Source organism: Vitis riparia, chromosome 18 (assembly GCF_004353265.1).
Source record: "Vitis riparia cultivar Riparia Gloire de Montpellier isolate 1030 chromosome 18, EGFV_Vit.rip_1.0, whole genome shotgun sequence".
Classification (NCBI taxonomy): Eukaryota; Viridiplantae; Streptophyta; class Magnoliopsida; order Vitales; family Vitaceae; genus Vitis; species Vitis riparia.
The window spans coordinates 32,910,494-32,937,133 of NC_048448.1; the positions used below are offsets into that span (position 1 = coordinate 32,910,494).

Below are 26,640 nucleotides of genomic sequence, written 5' to 3' on the forward strand. Positions count from 1 at the left end.
AAAATAATTTTTATAATTAGTGTTTTATTTTTAATCATTCTATATATCTGTATGATTATTTTTTTAAATAAATAAAAATTAAAGAAAATAACTAAAAAATGTTATTTATAAACACCATGTTTTTTTGTTTTTAAAACAGAAAATAAAAAATAATTTTTAGTTATTAAACGTATTTTCCTAAGTTTTTTGTTTTGGATAATAGAAAAATGTTTTTAAAAATGACTGCCAAATAGGGCTTAAATGACCGCTTCTGGACTAATCAAATTGAGAGTTTAAAAGGTGGAAGGAGAACTCCCTATAAAAATTATATAGACAAATTCAACATAATCAAAATATGTAATATAAAAACTTATGTCAATGTCTATATATTTATTGCCTATATTTGTTCATTCATTTCTAATATAACTTTTTAATAATTTGTTTTTTAAAATTTGAATTGAATTTGCTTTTAAAAAAAAAGACATTTTAAGACTAAATTGAGTTATAAGATATTAAAAAAAATTACTACAAATTTTAAAATTAAATAATTTTTTAAAAGAGACAAATCCAGAGGTCTTTCTCAAAATGTTTTATTTTTATACATATAAGACTCTATTTTCTAAAACAAAAATAAGAAAAGGAGCTTAATTTTTTTCTGTTTCTCCCTAAGCTCTTTAACTAATTAACCGGACTAAACCTCAGCCCTAGAGAGATCAAAGCTAAGGTGACTTGTATGTTTGAGGTAGGTGACAGAAGAGGGCTGAGAGGGCAGCTAGAAAGGATGAAAACATAGACAAATACATTCATGGACTTCCTCTTTATTTTATTTTACTTTTATTTATTTATTTATTTAGTTCGTCTTCATTCTAAAGGCTCTCGCTCGCCTATATAAAGCCCCCAAGCTGGCTTGAGGTAATCCATCTTCATCCCTTTTTCTTCTCTTCGTTATGGTATTTTGAGTAGGAAAAATGGATCTCTTCTCCGCCTATCTGCCATACCTTGTAGCCTTCTGTTTGTCTCTTCCACTCATCATCTTTGTCTTTCTATACAAACCATCCAACACAAAGCTCCCTCCTGGTAAAATGGGGTTGCCCATCATCGGGGAAAGTATTGAGTATGGCTTAGCAGCCGCAAAGGGAAACCCACAGGGATTCATAGCTGATAGAATGACCAAGTACTCCCCCGATGTGTTTCGGACCTCCTTGATGGGAGAGAACATGGCTGTGATGTGTGGTGCGGCAGGGAACAAGTTCCTGTTCTCCAACGAGAACAAGCTTGTCAAGTCATGGTGGCCACGCTCAGTCTATAAAGTTCTCTACTTCCCATCTCCTAACGACAAGGATTCTTCTGGCGCAGCAGACTTGATGATGAACATGAAGAGCTATCTCATCGAATTTGTCAAGCCAGATGCTCTGCAGCAGTACATACCAGTCATGGATTCCATGGCACGCGAACATATAGATATGGATTGGGCTCCTAACAGAGAAGTGAAGGTGTTTCAATTAGTTCAGAAGTACACCTTCGCATTGGCCTGTCGCCTGTTTATGTACATCCAAGGCGAGGAGAATATTGCCAAGATTGCTCACCCCTTCCATCTTATTGTTCAAGGGTTCATGTCTGTTCCAATAGATCTTCCCGGTACTGGATTCAACCGTGGTATCAAAGGAGGAAAAATGATCAGGGAAGAGATTGAAGCAGTCATCAAAAGGAGAAGAACGGAGTTATTAGAGAAGGGAGTATCAAAAGTCCCTGATCTATTGTCTCGAATGCTCCTATCTCAAGATGAGAAAGGAAGGCATCTGAATGATATAGAGATCAACAGTTATATGGTTGGTTTACTCCTAGCCAGCCATGATACCACGAGTTCCGCAATAACTTTCACCCTGAAATATCTTGCACTGTTTCCTGATGTACATAATAAGGTCCTGAAAGGTAATACCAAGCATACTATATTTGCCTTTTCCATATTGAATGCTTCCAAAACGATGAATGCATGCATGCATGGATTGGCAATTAATGGTCCACCACCTTTTTGGGATCAGTTTGGTTCTAATCTAAAATTGGTTTTTTCTATGTGAATAGAGCAAATGGAAATAGCACAGTCCAAAGGTCCAGGTGAGCTTCTGAATTGGAGTGACATCCAGAAGATGAAATATACTTGGTGTGTAGCAAGGGAATCAATGAGGCTTGCACCCCCTGCCCAAGGAGCTTTTAGAGAAGCCACGACTGACTTCACTTTTGCAGGTTTTACCATTCCAAAGGGATGGAAGGTATGTAATGAATATATAGACGTATGGCTCCTTTTGGTTTAAAGCTTTACTAGAAGATTGTATTATATGGTTATGAGATTGGCTCACTAGTATTGCATATTTCGTTTTGTTGCAGACCCATTGGTGTGTACATTCAACACATAAGAACCCCAAATACTTTCCCAATCCTGAGAAATTTGATCCATCCAGATTTGAAGGAAAGGGCCCTGAGCCATACACTTTTGTACCTTTTGGGGGAGGACCTCGAATGTGCGTTGGCAAAGAATATGCTCGATTGGAAATACTTGTGTTTATCCACAATGTGGTGACCAAATTCAAGTTAGAGACACTGCTTGAAAATGAAAAGATTTTGTTTGGTTTGTCAGCCCTTCCGGCAAAAGGTCTCCCAATTCGCCTCCAGCCTCATCAAAAGTAGACTGAATTTCCACTTGCTAACTCTAGCCATGTCTGCGTACAATCTCTAAGAAACACTAGACAGTTTTTTTCTTTTTCTTCAGTACTACCAAATAAATTGAATATATGCATATGCATATATACTAGTGTTCCACCACCGTGTTACCAATGTATGGAATTGGCTTGCAATTAATATTTATGAAATCCTTTTTCTTTGTCCAAGAATGTGTAAGAATGGTTTATTTTCGCTATAAAGAGAGCCTAATTAAGGAGAGGGGATAATTGATCCTTTCACAAAGCATATGTAAGATAGAAGTACTCATATTGACAAGTATATGAATTTTTTATTTTTTTTTTTGTCAAAGTATATGTAACATGGAAGCCTGATATTGATATGTGGGTGGGTGTGGATGGTTGGTTAACACTAGCATAACAGGCATGGCTCGATACTTCTCTTTGAAATAAATGTTGGAAATGTTGATCAATTTTCCTAGAAGCTTAAGTTTGCATAATTTAGGCTCAATATACATATCATGCTCCTTTAATACCCTGCCTCATGTGTGGTCCCATACTCGCACATGAAAAGATTGACAAAATTTGAACTGAATATGCATATCATACTTTTTTAACACCCTCTTTCACATGTGGCCCCATACCCTCACATGGAGAGACAGACAAATTTCATATCTAACAAATACCATAGAATTGCAAATTGATAATCCAACAAATACCATAGCATTGCAAATTAATATGGCATATCATGCTCTTTTAATACCCTCCCTCACGTGGAGAGAAACAAATACCATAGAATTGTAAATTGGGGGAGAGGGATATCAAAGAATTGCAAAGGATGAGAGGAGAAACAAATGAGGAAAACAAACATGCAAATTGTGGAGAGATGACTCAAAACCACAATCTCTTGCAAAATCAAACTCTCATACCATGTTGAACTACCAATTTTATAAAAGTCTAAGCTTATTGTTGAATTTAAGCTCAATATGCATATTGTGCTCCTTTAATAGGAAAGACTTCAACTCCTCTATAGTCACCATAAAACATACCATATGGACTAAAAGACGGCTCCATTGACATGCCTCATATTTCTATTTTGAATATTAAAAAGAAAAAAAAAACTTTAAAAAAAAAATGGAAAGGAAATAAATATTAGATCTTTATTTATAATATTTGTTTAAGTTTGAAAATTTTGATATCCCTATTATGTTTCATTATTTAGAAATTAATGTAAATTTATATAATAAACCTCAAATGGTGTTTATTCATGGGAAAAATATTTTTAAAAAATTTCCAAGGGTCTCATATTTTTATAAAACTGATTTTCCTATTAAAATATTTGTGAACGAATTTCATCTTTAAGGTTATTTCTAATTATTCAAATAATTTTAAGGTAAAGTTGGAGGTGTAAAAATCATAGAAAAAAAAAACTTTGTGATTTAAAATTTTTTATATATATTTGGATCTTTTAAGAAACTATATTTGTATTACATGTATATTTTCATGATTATTTCATTGTTTGTGTGGATAGAAGAGAAGAAAAATAAGACCAAAATGACTTGAGAGAAATAAGACAAAAAAGTTTGTGCTTGTTTTGTGTGACAAGGGGCATTACCTACTTTATGGACTCATTGAGACACGTTGTCCTCTGAGAGTGTTGAATGATATGTCCTAGGAGCTGCTAACATGGAGTTGAGTAGATTGAAGTGGAAGTAGTCAAATAAGTTAGTCATGTGGAAGATTTACCTATTCCTTAGGAAGTATTTGTTGGTTTGTTTCTATTCTTTAGGAAGTGTCTATAGGTAGTAGGTTTGTTGCTATTTTTTTTTTATGTTTTTCTGTTTTAAGCTAGCTGTATAAATAAGTACTTTGAAGCTTAATAAAATATATCACTTCAGATTCCTCAACGTTCTGTTGCTTCCTGAGAGTTTCTACACTTTGTTTCTATCAAAACCCACAAATTGGTATTAGAGCTATGCTCTTGAGTAACTTATGAGGTGAGTGAGCCTAAAAAACCTACAAACAATATCCATAATGACCTCAGAAGCTTCACTGAATGCACTGGCACCTCCAGTGTTTGATGGAATAAATTATCAAGTGTGGGTTGTCCGTATGGAAGCCTACCTTGAAGCTAGTGATCTGTGGGAAGCTATTAGTGAGGAATATGAAGTTCCTCCTCTGCCCGACAATCCAACTATGGCTCAGATTAAACTGCATAATAAGATGAGGCAAAGGAAATCAAAGACAAAAGCTAATCTATTTGCAGTTGTCTCGTCTACAATTTTCACCAGAATCATGACACTGAAGACAACAAATGAAATATGGAACTTCCTAAAGAAGGAATATGAAGGAAATGAACAAGTCAAAGGTATGCAAGTGCTGAACCTGATTAGAGAATTTGATATGCAAATGATGAAATAATCAAAAACAATCAAGGATTACTTAGATGGACTTCTTAGTATTGTTAACAAAGTAAGACTTCTTGGTACTGACTTTTTTTTATTCTAGAATAGTTCAGAAAATTTTTATAACAGTTCCTGAAAAGTTTGAGACTACAATATCATCTCTAGAAAACTCAAAAGATTTGTCAAGTATCACCTTGGCAGAGCTATTGAATGCATTATAGGCTCAAGAACAAAGGAGGCTTATGAGACAAAAAGGATCTATGGAGGGTGCATTTCAGGCAATATCTTAGTACAAGAAAGAGATGCAAAGCAACAATAACAGCAACAGCAACACTCAAAAGTTTCCACCATGTCCTTACTGTAAAAAATCCAATCATCCACAAAAAAAGGTGTTGGTGGAGGCCGGATGTAAGATGTCACAAGTGTGGTCAACTAGGGCATGTGGAAAGGATATGCAAATCTCAACAGCAGCAAGGAGAAGTTAAGGCTGCTGTGGAAGAACTTCAAGATGAGCAACTGTTTGTGGTATCATGCTTTGCCACTAGCAGCTCCCCAGAAACTTGGCTTATAGACAGTGGTTGTACAAACTATATGACTTATGATCAAGGGCTCTTTAAGGAACTTGACAAAACTATTACTTCCAAAGTTAGAATTGGAAATAGAGCATATCTTGCAGTAAAAGGCAAAGGAATAGTGGCAATTGAAGGCCACACAGGTTTGAAATTAATCTCTAATGTCTTATATGTTCCTGAGATTAATCAAAATCTATTAAGTGTTGGTCAGCTGCTAAAAAAAGGCTATAAGGTGCTATTTGAGGACAATCATTACATGATTGCTGATGCACAAGGTAGAGAGGTATTTATAGTCCAAATGAAAGGCAAAAGCTTTGGCTTGGATTTGATGCAAGAAGAGCAGGCTGCAATTCACAAAGAAGAAAGCAATACAATGCTTTGGCATAGGCATTTGGGGCACTTTCATCATACCGCCCTTCTCTTTATGAAAAAGAACGATCTTGGAGAAGGCTTGCCTGAATTAAAGGTGAAGCCTCTTACCTGTGTAGCCTGTCAGTACAGGAAACAAATAAGACTTCCTTTCCGATAAAACAAGGCCTAGAGAGCTATTCAGAAGTTGCAGTTAGTACACATTGATGTGGGAGGACCTTAGAGAACACCATCACTGAATGGCAGTAAGTTCTATATTGCTTTCATTGATGATCACACAAGAATGTGCTGGATTTATTTCATGAAATTTAAATCTGAAGTTGCTGACATCTTCTAGAAGTTTAAAGCTTGGGCTGAAAATCAAAGTAAATGTAAAATGCAAGTGATCAGGTCTAATAATGGAACTGAATACACCTTGGAGAAATTTAACAAATTATGTGAGGATGCGGGCATTAAGCACCAACTTACAACACCTCATAGCCCTCAATAGAATGGAGTCATTGAGAGGAAAAATAGAACACTTATGGAAATGACAAGGTGTTTGCTGCATGACAAAGGGTTGCCAAAGAAATTCTGGGCTGAGGTTGCACATACATCAGTCTTTATGCTGAATAGACTGCCAACAAAAGCTTTGCAACAAAAGACTCCATTTGAAGCATGGTATGGCTATAAACCAAGGCTGCAAAATTTTAAAACATTTGGTTGTCTTTGTTTCTCTTATATTCCACATGTTAAGAGAGACAAATTGGATAAGAAAGCAGAAGTTGGGATCTTTATAGGCTATAGCTCAATATCAAAGGCCTATAGAATCTACCTTTCAGAAAACAACAAAGTAATAGTTAGCAAAAATGTCAAATTCTTCGAATCAGAAAGTTAGAGTTGGGAGAATGATAAGAAGCTTGAGTTTAAAGAGAAACTTGAGTTCCAAAAGGACCTTGAGTTTCAAGAGGAGAATGGCAATATTGATGATGAACCTGTCAGGGGAACCAGATCACTCTTTGACATCTATCAGAGGTGCAATGTTGCTATAATAGAGCCTACAGGGTATGAAGAAGTTGCAGCTGATAAAAAATGGATGAATGCAATGAAGGAGAATCTTAAAATGATTGAAAAAACCAGACTTGGGAGCTAGTGGACAAACAAAACACATAAAAGGGCAATTGGAGTCAAGTGGGTTTATAAAACCAAACTCAATTCTAATGGTTCTATAAACAAACACAAGGCAAGACTGTTGTCAAAAGTCTCAGAGAAATGAATGACAATATTGATGATGAACCTGTCAAGGGAACCAAATCACTCTTTGACATTTATCAAAGGTGCAATGTTGCTATAATAGAGCCTGTAGGATATGAAGAAGTTGCAGCTGATAAAAAATGGATGGATGCAATGAAGGAGGGGCTTAAAATGATTGAAAAAAACCAGACTTGGGAACTAGTGGACAAACCGACACACAAAAGGGTAATTGGAGTCAAGTGGAACCAAACTCAATTCTGATGGTTCTATAAACAAACACAAGGTAAGACTGGTTGTCAAAGGATATGTTCAGATGTTTGGGGTGGATTTCTCTGAGACTTTTGTCCCAATTGCTAGATTGAACACTATAAGAATGTTGTTGGCTCTTGCTGCTCAAAAGGGCTGGAATATACATCAGATGGATGTCAAATCAGCCTTCTTGAATGGATACTTGGAGGAAGAAATTTTTGTGGAGCAGCCTGAAGGTTTTATTGTTAAAGGAATGGAAAAGAAAGTATATTTTCTTAAAAAGGCCTTGTATGGTTTAAAACAAGCATCAAGGGCCTGGTACAACAAGATTGATTCTCATTTGTTAGGCTTAGGCTTTACAAAAAGCCTAAGTGAATTTACTCTATACTTCAGGAAGGTTTGTGATGAAACACTTGTGGTATCTTTATATGTTGATGATCTACTTGTGATAGGAAGCAGTATGGAGCAAATTGACAATTTCAAAAAGGAAATGAAGGATGTTTTTTAGATGACTAATCTTGGGAGGATGACATTTTTTCTTGGCATGGAAGTACAACAAAAGCAGAATGAGATCTTCATACGTCAACAGAAATATGCCAAGAAAATCCTGAAAAATTTCAAAATGGAAGAGTGCAATCCAAGTGCAACTCCAATGAATCAAAATGAGAAGTTTTGCAAAGAAGATGGAGCTGCAAAAGTTGATGAAAGACTTTACAGGACCATTATCGGGTGCTTGATGTACCTAACGGAAACTAGACCAAATATTATGAATGTTATAAGTTTACTCTCAAGGTACATGCATTGTGCTAGTGAAATTCACTTTCAAGCAGCAAAAAGAATTGTTAGATATGTCAAGGGTACAATTGGCTATGGTCTGAGGTTTTTTCAAGTTAAAAACTTTACTCTCCATGGTTATTCAGATAGTGATTGGGCAAGTTGTGTAGATGACATGAGAAGTACTTCAGGTTATTGTTTCAGCTTTGGTTCTGCTATTTTTTCATGGTGTTCCAAAAAGCAAGAAATCATAGCTCAATCCACAGCAGAAACAGAATATGTAGTTGCTGCTGCTGCTATGAATTAGGCTCTCTAGATCAGGAAATTGATGGTTGACTTGTTTATGGAGCAAAAGGAAAGCACACAAATACTTGTAGACAACCAAGCTGCAATTTCAATTGCAAATAATCCGGTGTTCCATGGCAAAACAAAACATTTCAAGCTGAAACTCTATTTCCTAAGAGAGATACAGAAGAAGGGAGAAATACAGTTGGTCTACTGCAAAATAGAAAGTCAGAATGCTGATATCTTAACCAAGCCACTTCCCAAAGCTAGCTATGAGTTCTTGAGGCAAAGGCTTGGAGTCTGTAGCTCCAAAGACAAGGAGGAGTGTTGAATGACATGTCCTAGGAGCTACTGACATGGAGTTGAGTAGATTGAAGTGGAAGTAGTCAAATAAGTTAGTCATGTGGAATATTTACTTATTCCTTAGGAAGTATTTGTTGGTTTGTTTCTATTCTTTAGGAAGTATCTATAGGTAGTAGGTTTGTTGCTATTTTTTTATGTTTTTATGTTTTAAGCTAGTTGTATAAATAAGTACTTTGAAGCTTAATAAAATATATCACTTCGGATTCCTCAACGTTTTGTTGCTTCCTGAGAGTTTCTACACTTTGTTTCTATCAAAACCCACAGAGAGTCAAGGTATGTTGCAAAGTTGGCTTTTTTCCTTTTTGTCTTTTTTGGGTTTCAAGGAAAGAAAAGCCAATGGTCCATATGGTATTTGTTCCATATGAATCACCAACTGAAGTTATTTAATATTATTCGGTAATTAAGTAGTGTCATTCTAAATTAAGATAGGAGTTCAAGGTTGTGGTTGGAGCGTCTAACTAGTTTTGGGATTTCAGATGGGATCATGGATATATTGGATTTGAACTTTGCTTTAGGCTATTTGGTTTCGGATAAAAACATAAAAATAAAATAGAGAGGAAAAGTAAGAGGAAAAAACAATGAAGAAAAATAAAAAGATAGATTTAAAATCAATAAATCATTTTTATATGTTACTTTATACTTATTTAATTTATTTTAACTCTTCAATATTAAAATTAAATAATTTTAAAATAGTAAATTTCTAACTAATTTTAATTATATTTGATTTATATATATATATTCTACGGAATAACTAATATGAAAAAAATATTTTTTTTAATATTTTTCTCTTTCTTTAATAATTTTAGGAACCAAACAAAACCTTTGTATTTGATGATCGTGGCAGGTTAAGAAACCAGGGTTCAGTTTCTCCTTCATGGAGAGTGTGGCTTCATCTTCTTCAGTTACTGCACATCAAGAAGCTTCAAACTATGACCAATACTCCATGCAGCTGAGCTTCCGGGGTTCAGTTTCTCCTTCATGGAGAGTGTGGCTTCATCTTCTTCAGTTACTGCACATCAAGAAGCTTCAAACTATGATCAATACTCCATGCAGCTGAGCTTCCGCTTTGGAGATAGCCTAAAGGTATGCTCACTCCAATTCGTTTTTCCTTGGTGTTGATTTCTTCCATGTTAGCATTCCACAATTACATGAAGATTTCTAGGCTACTTTAAAACCGATGTCGGCATTGCGCACTAGCTAATATGATGCCCTACATTATATTAAACCTCCTCCCACCCAACCCCACCCCCCCCCCCCCCCCCCTGAACGCCCAAATAGTGAGCCTAAGGTCAATTGACTAATTGTCACATAGTCTCTACGCTTTTTGAAAGACATGTTATAAAATAAAAAAGGAAACTTTATTGCCTCTTCACCAGTTGAAAAATCAATCCTCCCCCACACCCCCCCCCCCCCCCCCCCCTGAACGCCCAAATAGTAAGCCTAAGGTCAATTGACTAATTGTCACATAGTCTCCACGCTTTTTGAAAGACATGTTATAAAATAAAAAAGGAAACTTTATTGCCTCTTCACCAGTTGAAAAATCAAGCCAGTAGATCTTCAAGATTCTGGACGAGATCTCTTGGATATTGTTCTCATTAAAGGCAGTTGGCTTCACATGTAAACCCATAAACACCATCTCCACCCCATGTCCATTCACTTCTCCTTCTCTCTTTTCTTTATCTTCATGCTCATTTGTCATGGCCTTTCTTTGGTATAACCGAGCAATGGGTATGGATGCAAAGTCACAGTTCCATGTTCTTGATGTTCATGACATCCACATAGATCGAAAGTTGATTGAGAAGACCTTAAAATCTCTTCTTTTCAAGGTATGTTGATAGGAGATTATTATTATTAGTATTTTCTATTGGTTTTCTGTTTGGGTCTTGATTGTTGATTGTTTCTGGGTTTTTTTAGGCAATCACTGCTATGGATTGTTGGAGTAAAGCTATGGAATTTCTGGTTTGCAATAGGGACAACAGATAAATCATCACCAAGTATATTTCACTCTGAATTCCTTCAATTCGTTCCTTTTCTTTTCTGGGTCTTTCAATTCATTCACATAGACCAAAAAGCCAAGCAAGTATAGTCACAGTGTCATTCATTTGTGAACCAAGTCCTACTAACATTGTAAATCAACTAATAAACATCTTTGCTTAGTCGACTAAGGACTAGCATTATTTGTAGAGAATGCTTGCATGTAAAATACCGTGGGAGAACCTTAAAATACAACTTCCTAGCTAACTTTTATGCAAGGATCAGATTGGCTGCATTACTTTGCAGTCGTACCCTTCTTTAAGATTCAGTTAATTCTTTCCCCTACATTTCATGGCAACTCAATTTTTCTTTTATTACATCATTATAACAACCTTGCAAATTAGTTAAATAGGAGATTTATTCTCTATCAAAATTCCCTCACATTCGCATGCATACAAATTGCACTTGTGTCATCCATTGTATCAAATGATTCAACATGTGGCAATGAAGAAATGGAAGGATGATGTTCAATTGAATAGTCCATGAGATCATAACCACACTCCCTATTAATGAAGTCTTTTTGTGGAATAGAGAAAACAACTAATCCTCTTAGACGTAGTTGATACATAGAATAATTACTTGGCATGGGATGCTAAAATGGAAGGATTTGATTCATAAGCCATTTTGCTAAAGTCAACTAACCTAAACCAAGATCATTAACTTTGATGTCATTTTTATTATATACTTAATCATACTTAAAAATTGGAATCTTGAACATATATGGTATAGTCAAGGTCCCAAATCTCAAATATAACCCCATAGAAAGAAAGGTCACCAAACACTGGTTTTTATCCTTGGGACTTGCAATTTGCATTGTAGTGGCTTCAATATTGACTTCACTATTTTGGGTAACTTGTAAATCATGATACTCCTTGGTAGGTTAGTGACACTCATTAATGACATAGTCACGATACTTGGAAACATTGTGGCTAGGACGATGAGCTATCCACTTAAGGGTTTGAGATATAGGTTCTTCATTCCTAATAATAATTAACTTCAACTTGTATGTATAAGTTATAGTTATTATTTATGTTGACCATTAGCGTAAAGGATAGATAAAAATTTACTACCACTATAATATCATCCGTCAAAACCAATAACTAAAGGTGCACATGTGCTCATCTTGTACACACTTACGTCTTTTTTATTGATGCAAAATTTTCATTTTCAACCATTTCATGTGCCCTCTAGGAAGTTATGTGTAACAAATTCATAGAATATCTAAATTTATTACGAGGATGATAAACATAAATTAAGAGTTACTAGTGCTTACTTGATATAAGGTTGGATGACAGTTGCATTCTTCAACATATAATGATGTGCTTGCAACCACAAATTTGAATCAACTTTCATGATGTGGCCTTTAGATAGCACAAAGCTAGTGTCTTGCTTGGGAGAGTTGAGTTTGAGAGAAGAGATTCAAGCGAATTTCCACTCTTTGGTATTATTGTTGTTGTTGCTTTCTTTTATTTTTATTTTCTAGGTTCCCTCCTTCTCTCCTATTTAAAAATTATTTAATTTAAACCTCCAACCAACACTCGCACCCCAAAAGCTAGTACCTTGAGCACAATTAATCCAAAGTTTCCTATGAAGATGATCTAATTGGTATACAATTGTTAGTTCTTTTTATTTATTTTTCTTTCTTCAAGAACTAAAAGTCTCAATGATCACTTTGGTTTAAATTTTGTTCTTTTTACTTTAAAATAGAAAAACATTGTTGAACCATAAATTATGACAACAATTTTTTTGTTGTAAACTTATTTTTATCATTAAACTACTACTAGCCCCTTCCTCTAGGGTTCAAGCTTCTTAGATTGAGTATGTTCAGTGTATAGTGTGTGGGATTTGGAGAAAATTGAAACATAATAGAGAACATATAGTCAACTCCCAAACAGTTCATCAGATTCAATGACATCAACTAGAAAATAGTCTTTAATGCATTGTTTAATGCTATTCAAACCTCAAGTGGACTCAAAATAAACAAAACCACTTCGGCTAAAGCTGTTAAGCTTGATGAGAAAAAGAAAAAGAAAAAGAAGATGACATAACCAAAGGAGAAGAAAAGAAAAACAAGAAAAGGAAATGAATGAAGAAAGAAAAAAAAAAAAGACCAAATCGTGGAAGGAGCTTTCTTCCATAAGCGGTTTAGCCTCTGGGGTCCATCTCCTCACTTTTCTTCCTATTACTTTCCCTACCAGCGGAAGAGGGAGGGGTTAGACCAGTTACCCACAATATCCCCAGCAATAGATGTTCAAAATTTAGGGACATTGCCCTATAGATGTGGAAGTAATAATAGGGGGTTGGGTCTCTATTGCTCTACAAAACCAAAGCTTCTATTGCGTGTACACGCTTCACTCCTAGGACCCTTTTGGGACATGAAGAAATTCAAGAATTGATAAAGAACGTTTCTTGTATTACATTGACTATTGATACATTGATATAGTGTGAATCTAAGATAATTCCAGAAAGGATAGAAACATATTCCTAAACATATTCCTCAGAAGAGCAAACCCAAAATGTCTGCCATCTTTAAGATGAAGATCAACTAATAAACAAATCCCATAAGAATTAGCAAACTATCAATTAGTGCCATCAACACCACAATCTCCACACAAAAATAAGAATTGATTCTTAAAGCCTCCTACCACTCATGAACCATCGGCCCTTCACCCTCAGAAGAAACCATCCACTCCTCAATCACATGTCTATACCCTAGTGTGGGATATATCTTTTGCAATGACTATGCCCTAGTATAATGCAAATCCATCTGAACATGAACATGGCAACGTCCTAGTATGGATGTTCAAAATCATGTCCACCCAAATGGCTATGCCTCAGTGTACACTAATAAATCTATATCAACTATTGCATATCATAAGAATACTTTCACAACCTTCAAATCTTTAATTAAATGAATGTACTCCAGTATCAAGAATCAAGCAAATTAAACGACTATGCTCATGTGTAAACAACTAATTGAAATGGCTATATTCCAATATGATATACCCATCTAACCAGATTATATCCTTGGTGCACTCTAATATCTCCAAATCACTCACTACACTCCAAGATAAAGAAAATATTTTATCACCTCCATAAAATGTCTATGCCTTAGTATAAAAAGTCAACAAAAATGGTTGTACCATAGTATGAAAATCCAATGACTCTCGATGAATCAACATACTCCATCGGTATTCTCACAACACTCATGCTCCAACCAATCTTAGACACCATTCATGTGGAAGCTATCAAGCATAATGTGCGTTGTCATGGCCTCAAGGTAGTCCTAAGACCCAGGATGAAAGGTGGCAGACTTGGTATCAAGGGTAAAAGAGCTGAATGGAAATGAGGCTCAAAAACCTAATGAATACCCCATGTTTATGGTGTGCATAATGTGATAACTAAATAAGGAATCCCCAAGGTCTTGAACCACCCAAATGCTTTATAATATGAAAAGATTCATAATTAACTAAATAAAAAGGATAAATGAGGATTATATGAATATATTGATTACTACTAAAAAAATGCATATTCTAGATAGTAATTGTCATAAGTTCTAAATTTTTTAGTAATAATTATACCTAAAAGACTCAATTAACATGTTGTTACTCTTGCAAAGGTTACAAAACAATTTGTGTGAGCTATGAAGTGATTTCAATGTGTAAATGATGCCTTTCATTGATCATTGAAAAAAAAACATTGATGAGTAGTTGCAAAGAGGAGGAATAGCAATTTCATGTGATCATATGAACTTTGGCATGATTGTGCCAAATGATTCAATAAGGCACACTAACAAGTTTTGTGGTGGAATATATTATCTACCATTTTTTTATATCCCTTCCACATGACATATGTTAATCCTAAGTTAAGACATAGGATATACCTATCCCGTGTATCATAAGTTTATTTTTTTATATTATTTATTTTGTAAAATAATTTTTTTTGATGATAAAAAATTAAATTTTTGGTTAAAAAAAGAAAGGCTAAAAAAATATTTATAAAATATAATAATAATAATAATAATATACTTATTACTTCATATATATATAAATCATTTTTATATATTGAATAACATAATATAAAAAAAAAAAATTTGTTTGTAAAGTTTAAATATATTAATCATGGATATTGTTAAACGTAAAAGAAATTTCATATTTTTAAAAAATAGAAAATATTGGAATGCAGTATAATTCTTATTTTAAACATTAAAAAATAATATATATATTCTATTTTATTTTTTTATTTATTTTACAAATTAAACATAAATATAACATAACATGTCCCTTTAGATATGCTACCTTGGATATCATGTTCATTAGATATAATATCCAAGGACATCATATCCCATTGGAAATCATATCCTATAATATGCATTTCTTATCTAATAGGATATGATATCCTAAGATATACATATCTTATCCTATCCTATCTTATCCTACCAACTAAACATAGTCACAATGTTTTAGTGCTTTTAGCTTGAGAAATTCAAGAAGAGCGTTGAGAATTTTATCAAATTTCCTATAGAAGGGTAATTAAAAAGAGAAGGAAAGTACAAAATCTTCTTCATCTAGTTTGGCCACCATGAGGTAACAAGCATGTCCTCATTGGACCTTTTATTAGAAATGAAACATGATAATGCTTAACAAGTTCACAAACATCACCAATGAAAGGAACCGAGATCCTTATTTTTAAACACATGATGGAATAACTTCTTTGACAAAAAGGAAAAGAAGATGACTTAAATGTTAACCCAAAGCCATATCTGTTCCATTGTTTAGGGAAAAGTAGAAAATCAGCCAAGGGCTAATCCATTATCATTTCTAGTAGTATCCATTTAGTACACCCACTCTTTTATTTTAGCATGCTCAATCATCTTCGTAGTCACCAAGTCTTAAGATACACAACCAGTGAATGTAAATATAATTTTAAAATTCAAATCCTTAGTAAGTTTCCCTATAGAAAATAAATTGAAAGATAAATTAGGCTATGTTTGGTAACTATTTTCAAAAATAGCTTTTAAATATAGTTTTTTTAAACTTTTTTCTAATGTTTTGTTGAGAATCTAAAATGTTTTTAACTTATTTTTAATATTTTTGAATATGTTTTAAAATTAATTTTATATCCAGTGTTTTATTTTTAATTATTATATATGTTTGTATAATTATTTTTTAAAACAACCCATAGAAAACAAGTGAAAAAAACTAAAAGATATTTTTTTTTAAGTACTCTATTTTTTTGTTCTTAAGAATAGAAAACAAAACACAGTTTCTAATTATCAAACATGTTTTTTTTTTTTTTTTTTTGTTATGGAGAATAAAAAATTGTTCTAAAAACAGTTGCCAAACATGCCCTTATTGCTCCAACATCTAGCAAGCCATTAATGAGGCTTTGTTAATCTAGATGTCTTAGTTCTAACCATGGCCTAATCAATGGAGCTAGCTAGTAACTTTTGTTTTAGCGTCCTATTTTTTCTAGATGATGTCAAGCTAAGTGTAGTAGTAATTATTCTAGAGGACCATATAGTGAGTTCTCTAAAGGCTAGACACAAAATTTTAAGTCCTTTCTCAAGGCAAGAAAAAAAACTAGCATGTGTAAAGTGCCACAACTATCATGTACTCTTATTCAAAGATACCATATTGGATGGAGCAAACAAAGATTCTCAATACATCACCGTATGCAACAAGAAGATTACAAGATTTTATTTGTCATTCTATGCCAAAAGGTGGAAGGTTTTGTGGTAATATTTGATATTCAGTCTCCCATTGTCACGTAACCAATTTTGTTCTAAACAAAGGTATTCTGACATTTGATCGTTGTCTTCAAATTATGTTGATCACCAATATTAATTAATTAATTTTGACCAAGTTCAAGCTAATATTTTTAAATCTCGAATTGATAGTATATAGAATAGATTCTCCGTTTGTAGAATAATATTTAATGAATTCAAACAAAAATAAGGGTGCGTCCTCAAATGCAAAATGAAATATGGAATGGCAGTGGAGACAGGAATTAAAACATTGTGAAAATATTTTAACCTTCATTTGCTACATAGCTTTACATATGTCCATGAAAAGTGAATTGGAACGAATCTATGCATGAAAAATCAATTTGCATTAGGTAAGATGATATCATCTCATATTAGAGTTTTACTCTGGAAGACTAATTCCAAAGATGCTGTATTATTTACACCATTCAAAGTATTCATCTCATATTTAAATATTTATATGCTATTAAAATTTCTTTGGAAAATGAAGTTACATTAAGAAAATACCCTAGTTTCAGTTAGAAACGAAGGTAGAATGAATCATGCACGTGTTCCAGGAATACTTTTCGATGAACCAAGAATCCGCAAAATTTGAACTAAATTACGTGTTGGGTTTATCTCCAACTCCAAAAAGACAAGAACATCATCAACAAGTGGACACTTTGATGCAAGAAGATGATGTTTCTTCGACTCTTGGCTGCCACTAGAGATGCATTTTTCCTTGTTGCATGCCTTTGGAAAACAACTGAAGTGAAATTGGATGATATGCACATGAATAATCAAATTATCAGAGATAAGCTTGCACAGAAACCATAATGTTAGATTCAAGTTCGAGTTTAAACTGGACATATGTATACCAAATTCATTTCCACACCTTAAAAAAAACATATTCGAAATAAAATAAAATAAAAGGATCATCTTAGAACTTAATACAAATCAAAGTAATTCATTGCTAACACCATCCTCGAAACACGGATATGCTTACATATAGACTGAATTCATATAGTAGTTTATGAAATTTAAGTGCATCAGAGTCAGTCCTAAACATGACTGAATTAACCAACTAGTAAATCCATCTACATTTTATGAGGCTGGAGGCGCATTGGGAGACCATTTGCAGGAATGGGTGAGGGGTTATATGTGATCTTTTCGTTCCGAACTACTTTCTCCAATTTGAATCTTGACACCACATTGTACATGAACACAAGTAGTTCTAGTCGAGCATACTCTTTCCCATGGCACATATGAGGTCCTCCCCCAAAAGGTACGAAAGTGTATGGTGCAGGCCCCTCTCCTTCAAATCTTGAGGGATCAAACTTTTCCGGATCTGGAAAGTACTCGGGATTCTTGTGCGTTGAATGCACAGTCCAATGTGTCTGCAAGAAATTAAAATATGCATTTGTAGTATGCATTATAACTGTATAACATAATCTTAATTTACTAGCATTAATAATAATCCAATGGAATCATACATCTATTCATAACATACCTTCCATCCTTTTGGAACTGTAAAACCTTCATAAGTAAAGTCAGTTAAGGCTTCTCTGAAACCTCCTATACCCGGTGGTGATAGCCTCATTGACTCCCTCGCCACATTCCATGAATGCTTCATATTCTGAATGTCATTCCAGTTGAGAAACTCTTCTGGACCTTTGGACTTTGCAATCTCCATTTGCTCTATTGAATATTATAAAAACAAATTTTAATCTAGGTAGCTTAATAGTCCATCACAACTTAAAGATAAGGAGCAAAATGGTTTGAAAATTGAATTCTTCTTGTGATTTTTTTCTTTCATATTCTTATATTTTTCAAGGCCAAGACAAATTTAACAACAAAATTACTTCTAGAAATGATATATTTTGCATAGAAATAACATAAAAAATAGCGTCGGTTATAATAGACTATCTAAAATATTTGTTAAATTCTTAGAGCACAACTCTTGGGCAACCCATAGTTGAGATTGGTTCGGTTGCATGTGATTCCATACATGTCAAATTACTTGAATAAACTCCTTCTAACACTAATTTAAGATTTTCGAAAGTAATTTCAGTTATCCATAAAACCATGCATGCATGCTGGAAAGGTACACAATTGAGATGAGGCGAATTTTGGAATATAATATCAGTTAAGCTGGTTTACTTGGATTAGTACCTTTCAAGACTGCATCATAGACATCTGGAAACTCTGCAAGATACTTGAGGACAAATGTGATAGCAGTGCTTGTGGTTTCATGGCTAGCTAAGAGTACACCAAGAATGTAAGTACTAATCTCCATTTCATTCAGAACCTTACCATTCTCATCTGGCACAAGTAGCATGTGGGACAGTAGATCTTGAGCTGCTAAATCTCTCTTCTCTGTTAATTCCTTCTTTCTCTTTTTGATTATTTCTATGAGCTCTTTGTGAAGGATGTTTTTTGCTTTGATAGCACGGTTGAATGTTGTGCCAAGAATATCTATAGGCAAAGAAATGAACCCTGCCATAATATGATCGAAGTCATTGGAAATCCTAGCAACCCATTCAGAATCTTCAATCTTTAGAAACAACCGACAAGACAACGCAAAGGTATACTTCTTTGAAAGCAGATAAACCTTGACTTCTTTATTAGGAGCCCAGTCCATGTCTATGTGCTTGTGTGCCATCAAATCCATGATCTCCACATACTGTTTCAGTGCTTCTGGCTTGAGAAATTGAAGAAGAGCTCTGTGAGGCTTGGTCAGATCTCTTGTTGAGGCGTCATTTAAAAGAGAAGGGAAGTACAAAATCTTCTTTATCAAGTTTGGCCACCATGAGGTAACAAGCTTGTCCTCGTTGGAGAATAGGAACTTGTTTCCTGAAGCCCCACACATCACAGCCATGTTCTCTCCCATCAAGGAGGTCCGAAATACTTTGGGGGAGTACTTGTTCATTCTATCCTTTATGAATTTTTCTGGTTTCCCCCTTTGAGCTGTGAAGGCAAACTCCAAAGTTTCGCCAATCACCGGCCATCCCTTCCTACCAGGTGGTAGATTCGTGCTGGTAGATTTGTGTCTGGAAGCAAGAATGATTATTATAAGAGATACAGAGAAGAGTATGAAGTAAATTAGGTATAAGAAGAGATCCATCTCTTTTAGTCGACAAAAACAAGGACCATACAAAGGAGGATAACAATGAAAAATGTCAAGCAACTTCTGGGGTCTAAACCCCCCAGACGGGAAGAAAAATGTAAAACATATTGGCCTATAATTGAGAATTGAAGGGGGGCTTGTCTTTGAATATTGGTGAATGTGCTAGTCAGCTACTACTTGCAATAGTTTTATTGAAGGTGGGCTTGTCTTTCCCTGATTACCTGGAATTAAATAAAAATCCTCTAGCTAGTTTTGGATTTCACAGAGAGTGACATATAAAAATATATAAAAATCCTCTAGCTTGTCTTTCCCTATTACCATTGAGAGTGCCAATTGGTAACATATTTGAAAGCGACACTAAAATAGTATATATATATATATATATATATATATATATATATATATATATATGAACTTATAATTATTTGAGTTTTGGAGTGGTCTAATTAATTAATTATAGCTTATTAGAGCTAACTACTAAATTGGGAGCCATTAAAATTAATTTATTAATTAGGATCCTATGGATTAGATTAAGCCTGTAGTGAGTCTAAGTCACTTAAACCCACAAGAGAGTTCATATAGATTTACTTAGAGTTTAGATTTAGATACTCTGCACTCTCCCATCATTAGAAAATAAAGTCTCAATCTCTCTTCTCTCTCCCTCAAGTTTGTGTATGTAGCCACTCTATACTCGTGTCAAGTACTAATAATAGAGCCATCGAGTGAAAAACGCACCTTCTTTTCACGATCCTTGCATTGAAAAGTATAGTTTTTAGCACCTAAATCTAAGAGTTCATTAAAAATATATTTTCTTATCCTTTGCTTATATATAGTAACCCTAGGATCTTAGAAAGTATGCACCTTTAATCCCATATTAACACTGACTACCATGTTGCCCTTGTTGTACTTCAAAGTTAATTAGTCACCAACATAAATCATATTAGTTAGTGATGAAACCCTTATGACTATTCACTCAATTTGTATTAGGCCAAGAGCAACAAGTTTTGGCACACAACACATAATCAATCATGATTCAGGTTCGTGTGAGTAGTTTTCATGTCATATTCACCTTCATATATCAAAGCTTATAATAATGAATTCAAGAGATTTAATGAATTTTAAATTGTTTCCATAAAACGTTACTTACCTGGTGTACAAGTTCACCAAAATTTTCAACTACCAATCCTCCTTCCACACTAATTTTTAAGCTACAGCTAAGAAACTCATTCATGGGAGAAAAACAAGGAAGAAAGCGATGAAGTACTTTATGATCTTCCCAGCTTCAATTGAAGGTTTCTAGCAACCACACAACTTGCATTAAGCTAGTTGCTAGTTGGCTTTAAACAATTGTCCCGTAATCAGCCTCTCTTGGTGTCCCTGAGCAGACATATTAATTTAGCCATAATGGCAACCATATGTGGTAGCTAAGACTGGTTAGTTCTCAGCCACACCAAGGAAATAACCAATTTACTCAACCAGTTACTTTCTCAGCAGTCTAAGCAAACTGCTTGCTTTCATATTAAAGGTAATACCCACCTTATTAATTCATTCTTAAGTTTGATTTATAACTAACTTTTGCCACTAATTAAAGTTACCATTCAATTCACTATCCCACCACAATATTTCCCGCAATTGGTTTCTTGAAAACAAGCATGAAGCATTGATTTTTGCCTTAAAGGATCTAAATGAAATCGTTGCTAATTGTTAAAGAAATTAGGGTCATTACACTTGTGATTTAATAAAGCTGTTTACAACTATTCATGAATTTCATGAATTTTGGCAAATAGAGGTAGTGAAATGACTTGTATTAATCAATAGCATTGGATTCAAAGGTGGATGTGTGCTTGTATATATGTGTTATACATTAACCTAGACCTATGGAGATGCATGTAAATAATGTCACTGGACATGTATTTTCTCTAAGCTAAGATCTTGCATATGTTTTAAATCATGAGAAATTATTAAGCTAATATTGAGCAACAATTGCTTTAAGTATATATATATATCCTTATTGACTTGAGTGTTTATTGAATTCAACATGTACGTAGTAAAATATGTCTTTAACATACACACCATAAATTTTTGGCATTTGTGATTGTTATATTCTTTTGAGTAATTTTAAGGTTAATGATCAAGTTTAATCTATAATCATAGTGATTCCACATTTAAAGAGATTTATACTGTGTTCAAGAAAATTAAGGTTCTTCATATACAAGTTCAAGTCTATCATCTCTCATCTTCAGCACAACTTGTTAACGTCTTCACCAAAGTAGTGTCCAATGCTCGCTTGCTCCACATGAGAGACAAATTCAGTGTCACTCTAGCTCACCCTGAGTTTGAGGGGGGTTGTTAGAGTAAATCAATTAGCTTCAATCCAATAACAACTAGCTTCAGTTCAATGACGGCTAAATTATCTTACCTGTAATGCATTGTATTTCATTCTATTAAAATAACCCACTTAGATCAATTCCAAATCTTGAAGACTGAACTACTTAAGGATGTGACAATGTAACAAGCAACTTCACTTACTAAACAAATAAAATTCTTCAACTGTCTTTCATCATTTCTTTCTCTTCCTGATTTTCTTATTTCTTAGCAATATAATTATTCTTTAATTTAGCCCTCATATAATAAAGGAAAACAACTTAAAATAACTAAAAAATATTCTCCAAAACACCCTAATTTCTATTTTTAAGAACAAAAAATGATTTTCTATTTTTTTAAATGACAATTGTGTTTTCCTTTTTTAAAAAAATAATATTAAAAATAGTTTTCAAATAAGGCCTAAATTTCTAAATTGAGTTAAAAAAGAAAAAACAACTATTAAATTTTAAAATTCTTTTCTAAAGGATTGAATAACATGCTATATAATTTTGTTTAAATCTATTTATTTAATGTTTCCATTTAAAAATAAATAAGAGAAGTTGCGCGATATTATTATTATTATTATTATTTTGAGAATCAAATTCATATTGAAGTATTACAATTAAATAATCTGCTTATGGTAAGAAATGTTAATTTTCTTAGGTGAGACAAGTAGCTAGCTTACTTCCTTAAGCCCACCAAGGCGGCTCTCTCCCTCTCTCTAAATTTCTTAATTCAGTGGAACAATTCTAAGCTAATACTTTTTTTAAGAATATTCAACCCAAATTATGTTAAAAAAACTATTATCACTTTCCTTACATATTCCATTATATTTTTACTATTTTATTGCAATAACAATGACGAAGAATCAATTGAGATCGATTAAAATTGGACATAAATAATTTTTAACCAAGGAAAAAAAATAAAAATAAATAAATATCTTTTCATCTTAACTTCTACATATATCATCTAAGAAAAGGGTAAAAATTATATGGTAAAAGACATTAAAAGATGAATATCCGCTTATTAAAGAAGTCTATAAATCATTATAAAGAGACCAATCACAACCCTTTTCTCATTTGAATCAGGAATATTAAGTTGATTTTTATTTCTAAAGAGCTAGTAATTGGTTATAAACCACTAATCAAGAAAATATAATGGCTTCACCTTTTGGTTATTTGATTAAGAAGTCATTGAAAATTTTTGCCTCTTGGTTGTTTGATTCAAAAGTCTCATGAAAAACTTTTGCATTTGAAATTTAAGGGTGGGTAACATAACGTCAAGAAGGTTTGGTGAATTTATTAGTATTTTTACTTTGGTATGCACAAAACATTGAATTAATAACTCATTTTTTGAAGTTATGATTTAAACCACAATTTTGATAGTAAGAAAATTAATTATATAAAAAGGTACCTAAAAATTAATAAAGAATTTTTATTATAAATATTGTCTTTTTATTAATGTTTGATAATTTATATAGGTTATTCTTCACTTTCATTTTTATTTCGTTTGTGACACCAAATTTGTAATTTGCACATCAAAGGATAATATTTGCTTTCAATAATATTATTTCACAAACTATGGGATTTGTTTTTAGTTTAAAATAATTTAAAATAAATTATTATCACTTAGAAAACTTATTATTTATATTTTGTGGGGTCAATTTGGTTCTAATGTAAAATTGGTTTTTCTATGTGAATAGAGCAAATGGAAATAGCACAGTCCAAAGGTCCAAGTGAGCTTCTGAATTGGAGTGACATCCAGAAGGTGAAATATACTTAGGTGTGTAGCAAGTGAATCAATGAGGCTTGCACCCCCTGCCCAAGGAGCTTTTAGAGAAGCCACAACTGACTTCATTTTTGCATGTTTTACTATTGAATGACATGTCCTAGGAGCTACTTACATGGAGCTAAGTAGATTGAAGTGGAAGTAGTCAAATAAGTTAGTCATGTGGAAGATTTACCTATTCCTTAAGAAGTATTTGTTGGTTTGTTTCTATTCTTTAGGAAGTATCTATAGGTAATAGGTTTGTTGCTATTTTTTATGTTTTTCTGTTTAAAGATAGTTGTATAAATAAGTGCTTTGAAGCTTGATAAAAATATCACTTTAGATTCATCAACGTTCTGTTGCTTCCTGAGAGTTTCTACACTTTGTTTCTATCAAAACCCACAAATTGGTATCAGAGCCAAGTTCTTGAGTAACCTGTGAGGTGAGTGAGCCTAAAAAACCTACAAACAATATCCAGAATGACCTCAGAAGCTTCACTGAATGCATTGGCACCTCCAGTGTTTGATGGAATAAATTATCAAGCGTAGGCTGTCCGTATGGAAGCTTATCTTGATGCTAGTGATCTGTGGGAAGCTGTTAGTGAGGAATATGAAGTTCCTCCCCTATCCGACAATCCAACTATGGCTCAAATAAAACTACACAACGAGAGGAGGCAAAGGAAATCAAAGGCAAAAGCTAGTCTATTTGCAGCTGTCTCATCTACAATTTTCACCAAAATCATGACACTGAAGACAGCAAATGAAATATGGAACTTCCTAAAGAAGGAATATGAAGGAAATGAACGAGACAAAGGTATGCAAGTACTGAACCTAATTAGAGAATTTGAGATGCAAAGGATAAAAGAATCAGAAACAATCAAGGATTACTCAGACAAACTTCTTAGTATTGTTAACAAAGTAAGACTTCTTGGTACTGACTTTTCTGATTCTAGAATAGTTCAGAAAATTTTTATAACAGTTCCTGAAAAGTTTGAGACTACGATATCATCTCTAGAAAACTCAAAAGATGTGTCAAATATCACCTTAGCAGAGTTGTTGAATGCATTACAGGCTCAAGAACAAAGGAGGCTTATGAGACAAGAAGGATCTATGGAGGGTGCATTTCAAGCCATATCTCAATACAAGAAAGATATGCAAAGCAACAATAACAGCAACAACAACACTCAAAAGTTTCCACCATGTCCTTACTGTAAAAAATCCAATCATCCACAAAAAAAAGTGTTGGTGGAGGCCGGATGTAAGATGTCACAAGTGTGGTTAGCTAGGGCATGTGGAAAGGATATGCAAATCTCAACAACAGCAAGGAGAAGTCAAGGCTGCTATGAAAGAACTTCAAGATGAGCAACTATTTGTGGTATCATGCTTTGCCACTAGCAACTCCCTAGAAACTTGGCTTATGGACAGTGGTTGTACAAACCATATGACTTATGATCAAAGGCTCTTTAAGGAACTTAAAAAAACTGTTACTTCCAAAGTTAGAATTGGAAATGGAGCATATCTTGCAGTAAAAGGCAAAGGAACAGTGGCAATTGAAGGCCACACAGGTTTGAAATTAATCTCTAATGTCTTATATGTTCCTGAGATTAATCAAAATCTGTTGAGTATTAGTCAGCTGCTGGAAAAAGGCTATAAGGTGTTGTTTGAGGACAATCATTGCATGATTGCTGATGCACAAGGCAGAGAGGGATTTATAGTTCAAATGAAAGGCAAAAGCTTTGCCTTGGATTTGATGCAAGAAAAGCAGGATGCAATTCACAAAGAAGAAAGCAATACAATGCTTTAGCATAAGCGTTTGGGGCACTTTCATCATACCACCCTTCTCTTTATGAAGAAGAACGATCTTGGAGAAGGCTTGCCTGAATTAGAGGTGAAGCCTCCTACCTGTGTAGCCTGTCAGTACAGGAAACAAACAAGACTTCCTTTCCCACAAAACAAGGCCTTGAGAGCTACTCAGAAGTTGCAGTTAGTACACACTAATGTGGGAGGACCTTAGAGAACACCATCACTGAATGGAAGTAAGTTCTATATTGCTTTCATTGATGATCACACAAGAATGTGCTGGATTTATTTTATTAAATTTAAATCTAAAGTTACTGACATCTTCTAGAAGTTTAAAGCTGGGGCTGAAAATCAAAGTAAATGTAAAATGCAAGTGATCAGGTCTGATAATGGAACTAAATACACCTCGGAGAAATTTATCAAATTTTGTGAGGATGCAGGCATTGAGCACCAGCTTACAACACCTTATACCCCTCAACAAAATGAAGTCGTTGAGAGGAAAAATAGAACACTTATGGAAATGACAAGATGTTTTTTGTATGACAAAGGGCTACCAAAGAAATTCTGGGCTGAGGTTACACATACATCAGTCTTTCTACTAAATAGACTGCCAACAAAAGCTTTGCAGCAAAAGACTCCATTTGAAGCATAGTATGGCTATAAACCAAGGCTGCAAAATTTTAAAACATTTGGTTGTCTTTGTTTCTCTTATATTCCACATGTTAAGAGAGACAAATTGGATAAGAAAGCAGAAGTCGGGATCTTTATAGGTTATAGCTCAATATCAAAGGCCTATAGAATCTACTTTCCAGAAAACAACAAAGTAATAGTTAGCAGAGATGTCAAATTCTTCGAATCAGAAAGTTGGAGTTGGGAGAATGATAAGAAGCTTGAGTTTAAAG

At 33.8% G+C, this 26,640-nt stretch overlaps 2 protein-coding genes across 2 annotated transcripts; one reads left to right on the forward strand and one right to left on the reverse strand.

Annotated features, from left to right (window-relative positions):
- Window positions 1–947: 947 nt before the first annotated feature.
- LOC117905739 (beta-amyrin 28-monooxygenase-like) lies at window positions 948–2,931 on the forward strand. The gene is made up of 3 exons (XM_034818617.1): window positions 948–1,911; window positions 2,062–2,249; window positions 2,365–2,931. The coding sequence occupies exons 1-3, from the start codon at window positions 948–950 to the stop codon at window positions 2,662–2,664; spliced, it is 1,452 nt and encodes a 483-aa protein (XP_034674508.1). The 3' UTR covers window positions 2,665–2,931.
- Window positions 2,932–17,688: 14,757 nt separating this feature from the next.
- LOC117907616 (beta-amyrin 28-monooxygenase-like) lies at window positions 17,689–19,898 on the reverse strand. Its single transcript, XM_034821217.1, has 3 exons — window positions 18,854–19,898; window positions 18,192–18,379; window positions 17,689–18,078 (listed from the first exon to the last, which is right to left on the reverse strand). The coding sequence occupies exons 1-3, from the start codon at window positions 19,803–19,805 to the stop codon at window positions 17,779–17,781; spliced, it is 1,440 nt and encodes a 479-aa protein (XP_034677108.1). The 5' UTR covers window positions 19,806–19,898; the 3' UTR covers window positions 17,689–17,778.
- Window positions 19,899–26,640: the final 6,742 nt, after the last annotated feature.

Bases quoted from the DNA above. Each gene is read 5' to 3' on its own strand.
- LOC117907616 (XM_034821217.1), bottom strand. From the start codon at position 19,805: ATGGATCTCTTCTTATACCTAATTTACTTCATACTCTTCTCTGTATCT. The intron at 18,380-18,853 runs GTACTAATCCAA...AATATTCAATAG, and splicing joins CTATGATGCAGTCTTGAAAG to AGCAAATGGAGATTGCAAAG. The intron at 18,079-18,191 runs GTATGTTATGAA...AATTTCTTGCAG, and splicing joins CAGTTCCAAAAGGATGGAAG to ACACATTGGACTGTGCATTC.
- LOC117905739 (XM_034818617.1), top strand. From the start codon at position 948: ATGGATCTCTTCTCCGCCTATCTGCCATACCTTGTAGCCTTCTGTTTG. The intron at 1,912-2,061 runs GTAATACCAAGC...CTATGTGAATAG, and splicing joins ACATAATAAGGTCCTGAAAG to AGCAAATGGAAATAGCACAG. The intron at 2,250-2,364 runs GTATGTAATGAA...GTTTTGTTGCAG, and splicing joins CCATTCCAAAGGGATGGAAG to ACCCATTGGTGTGTACATTC.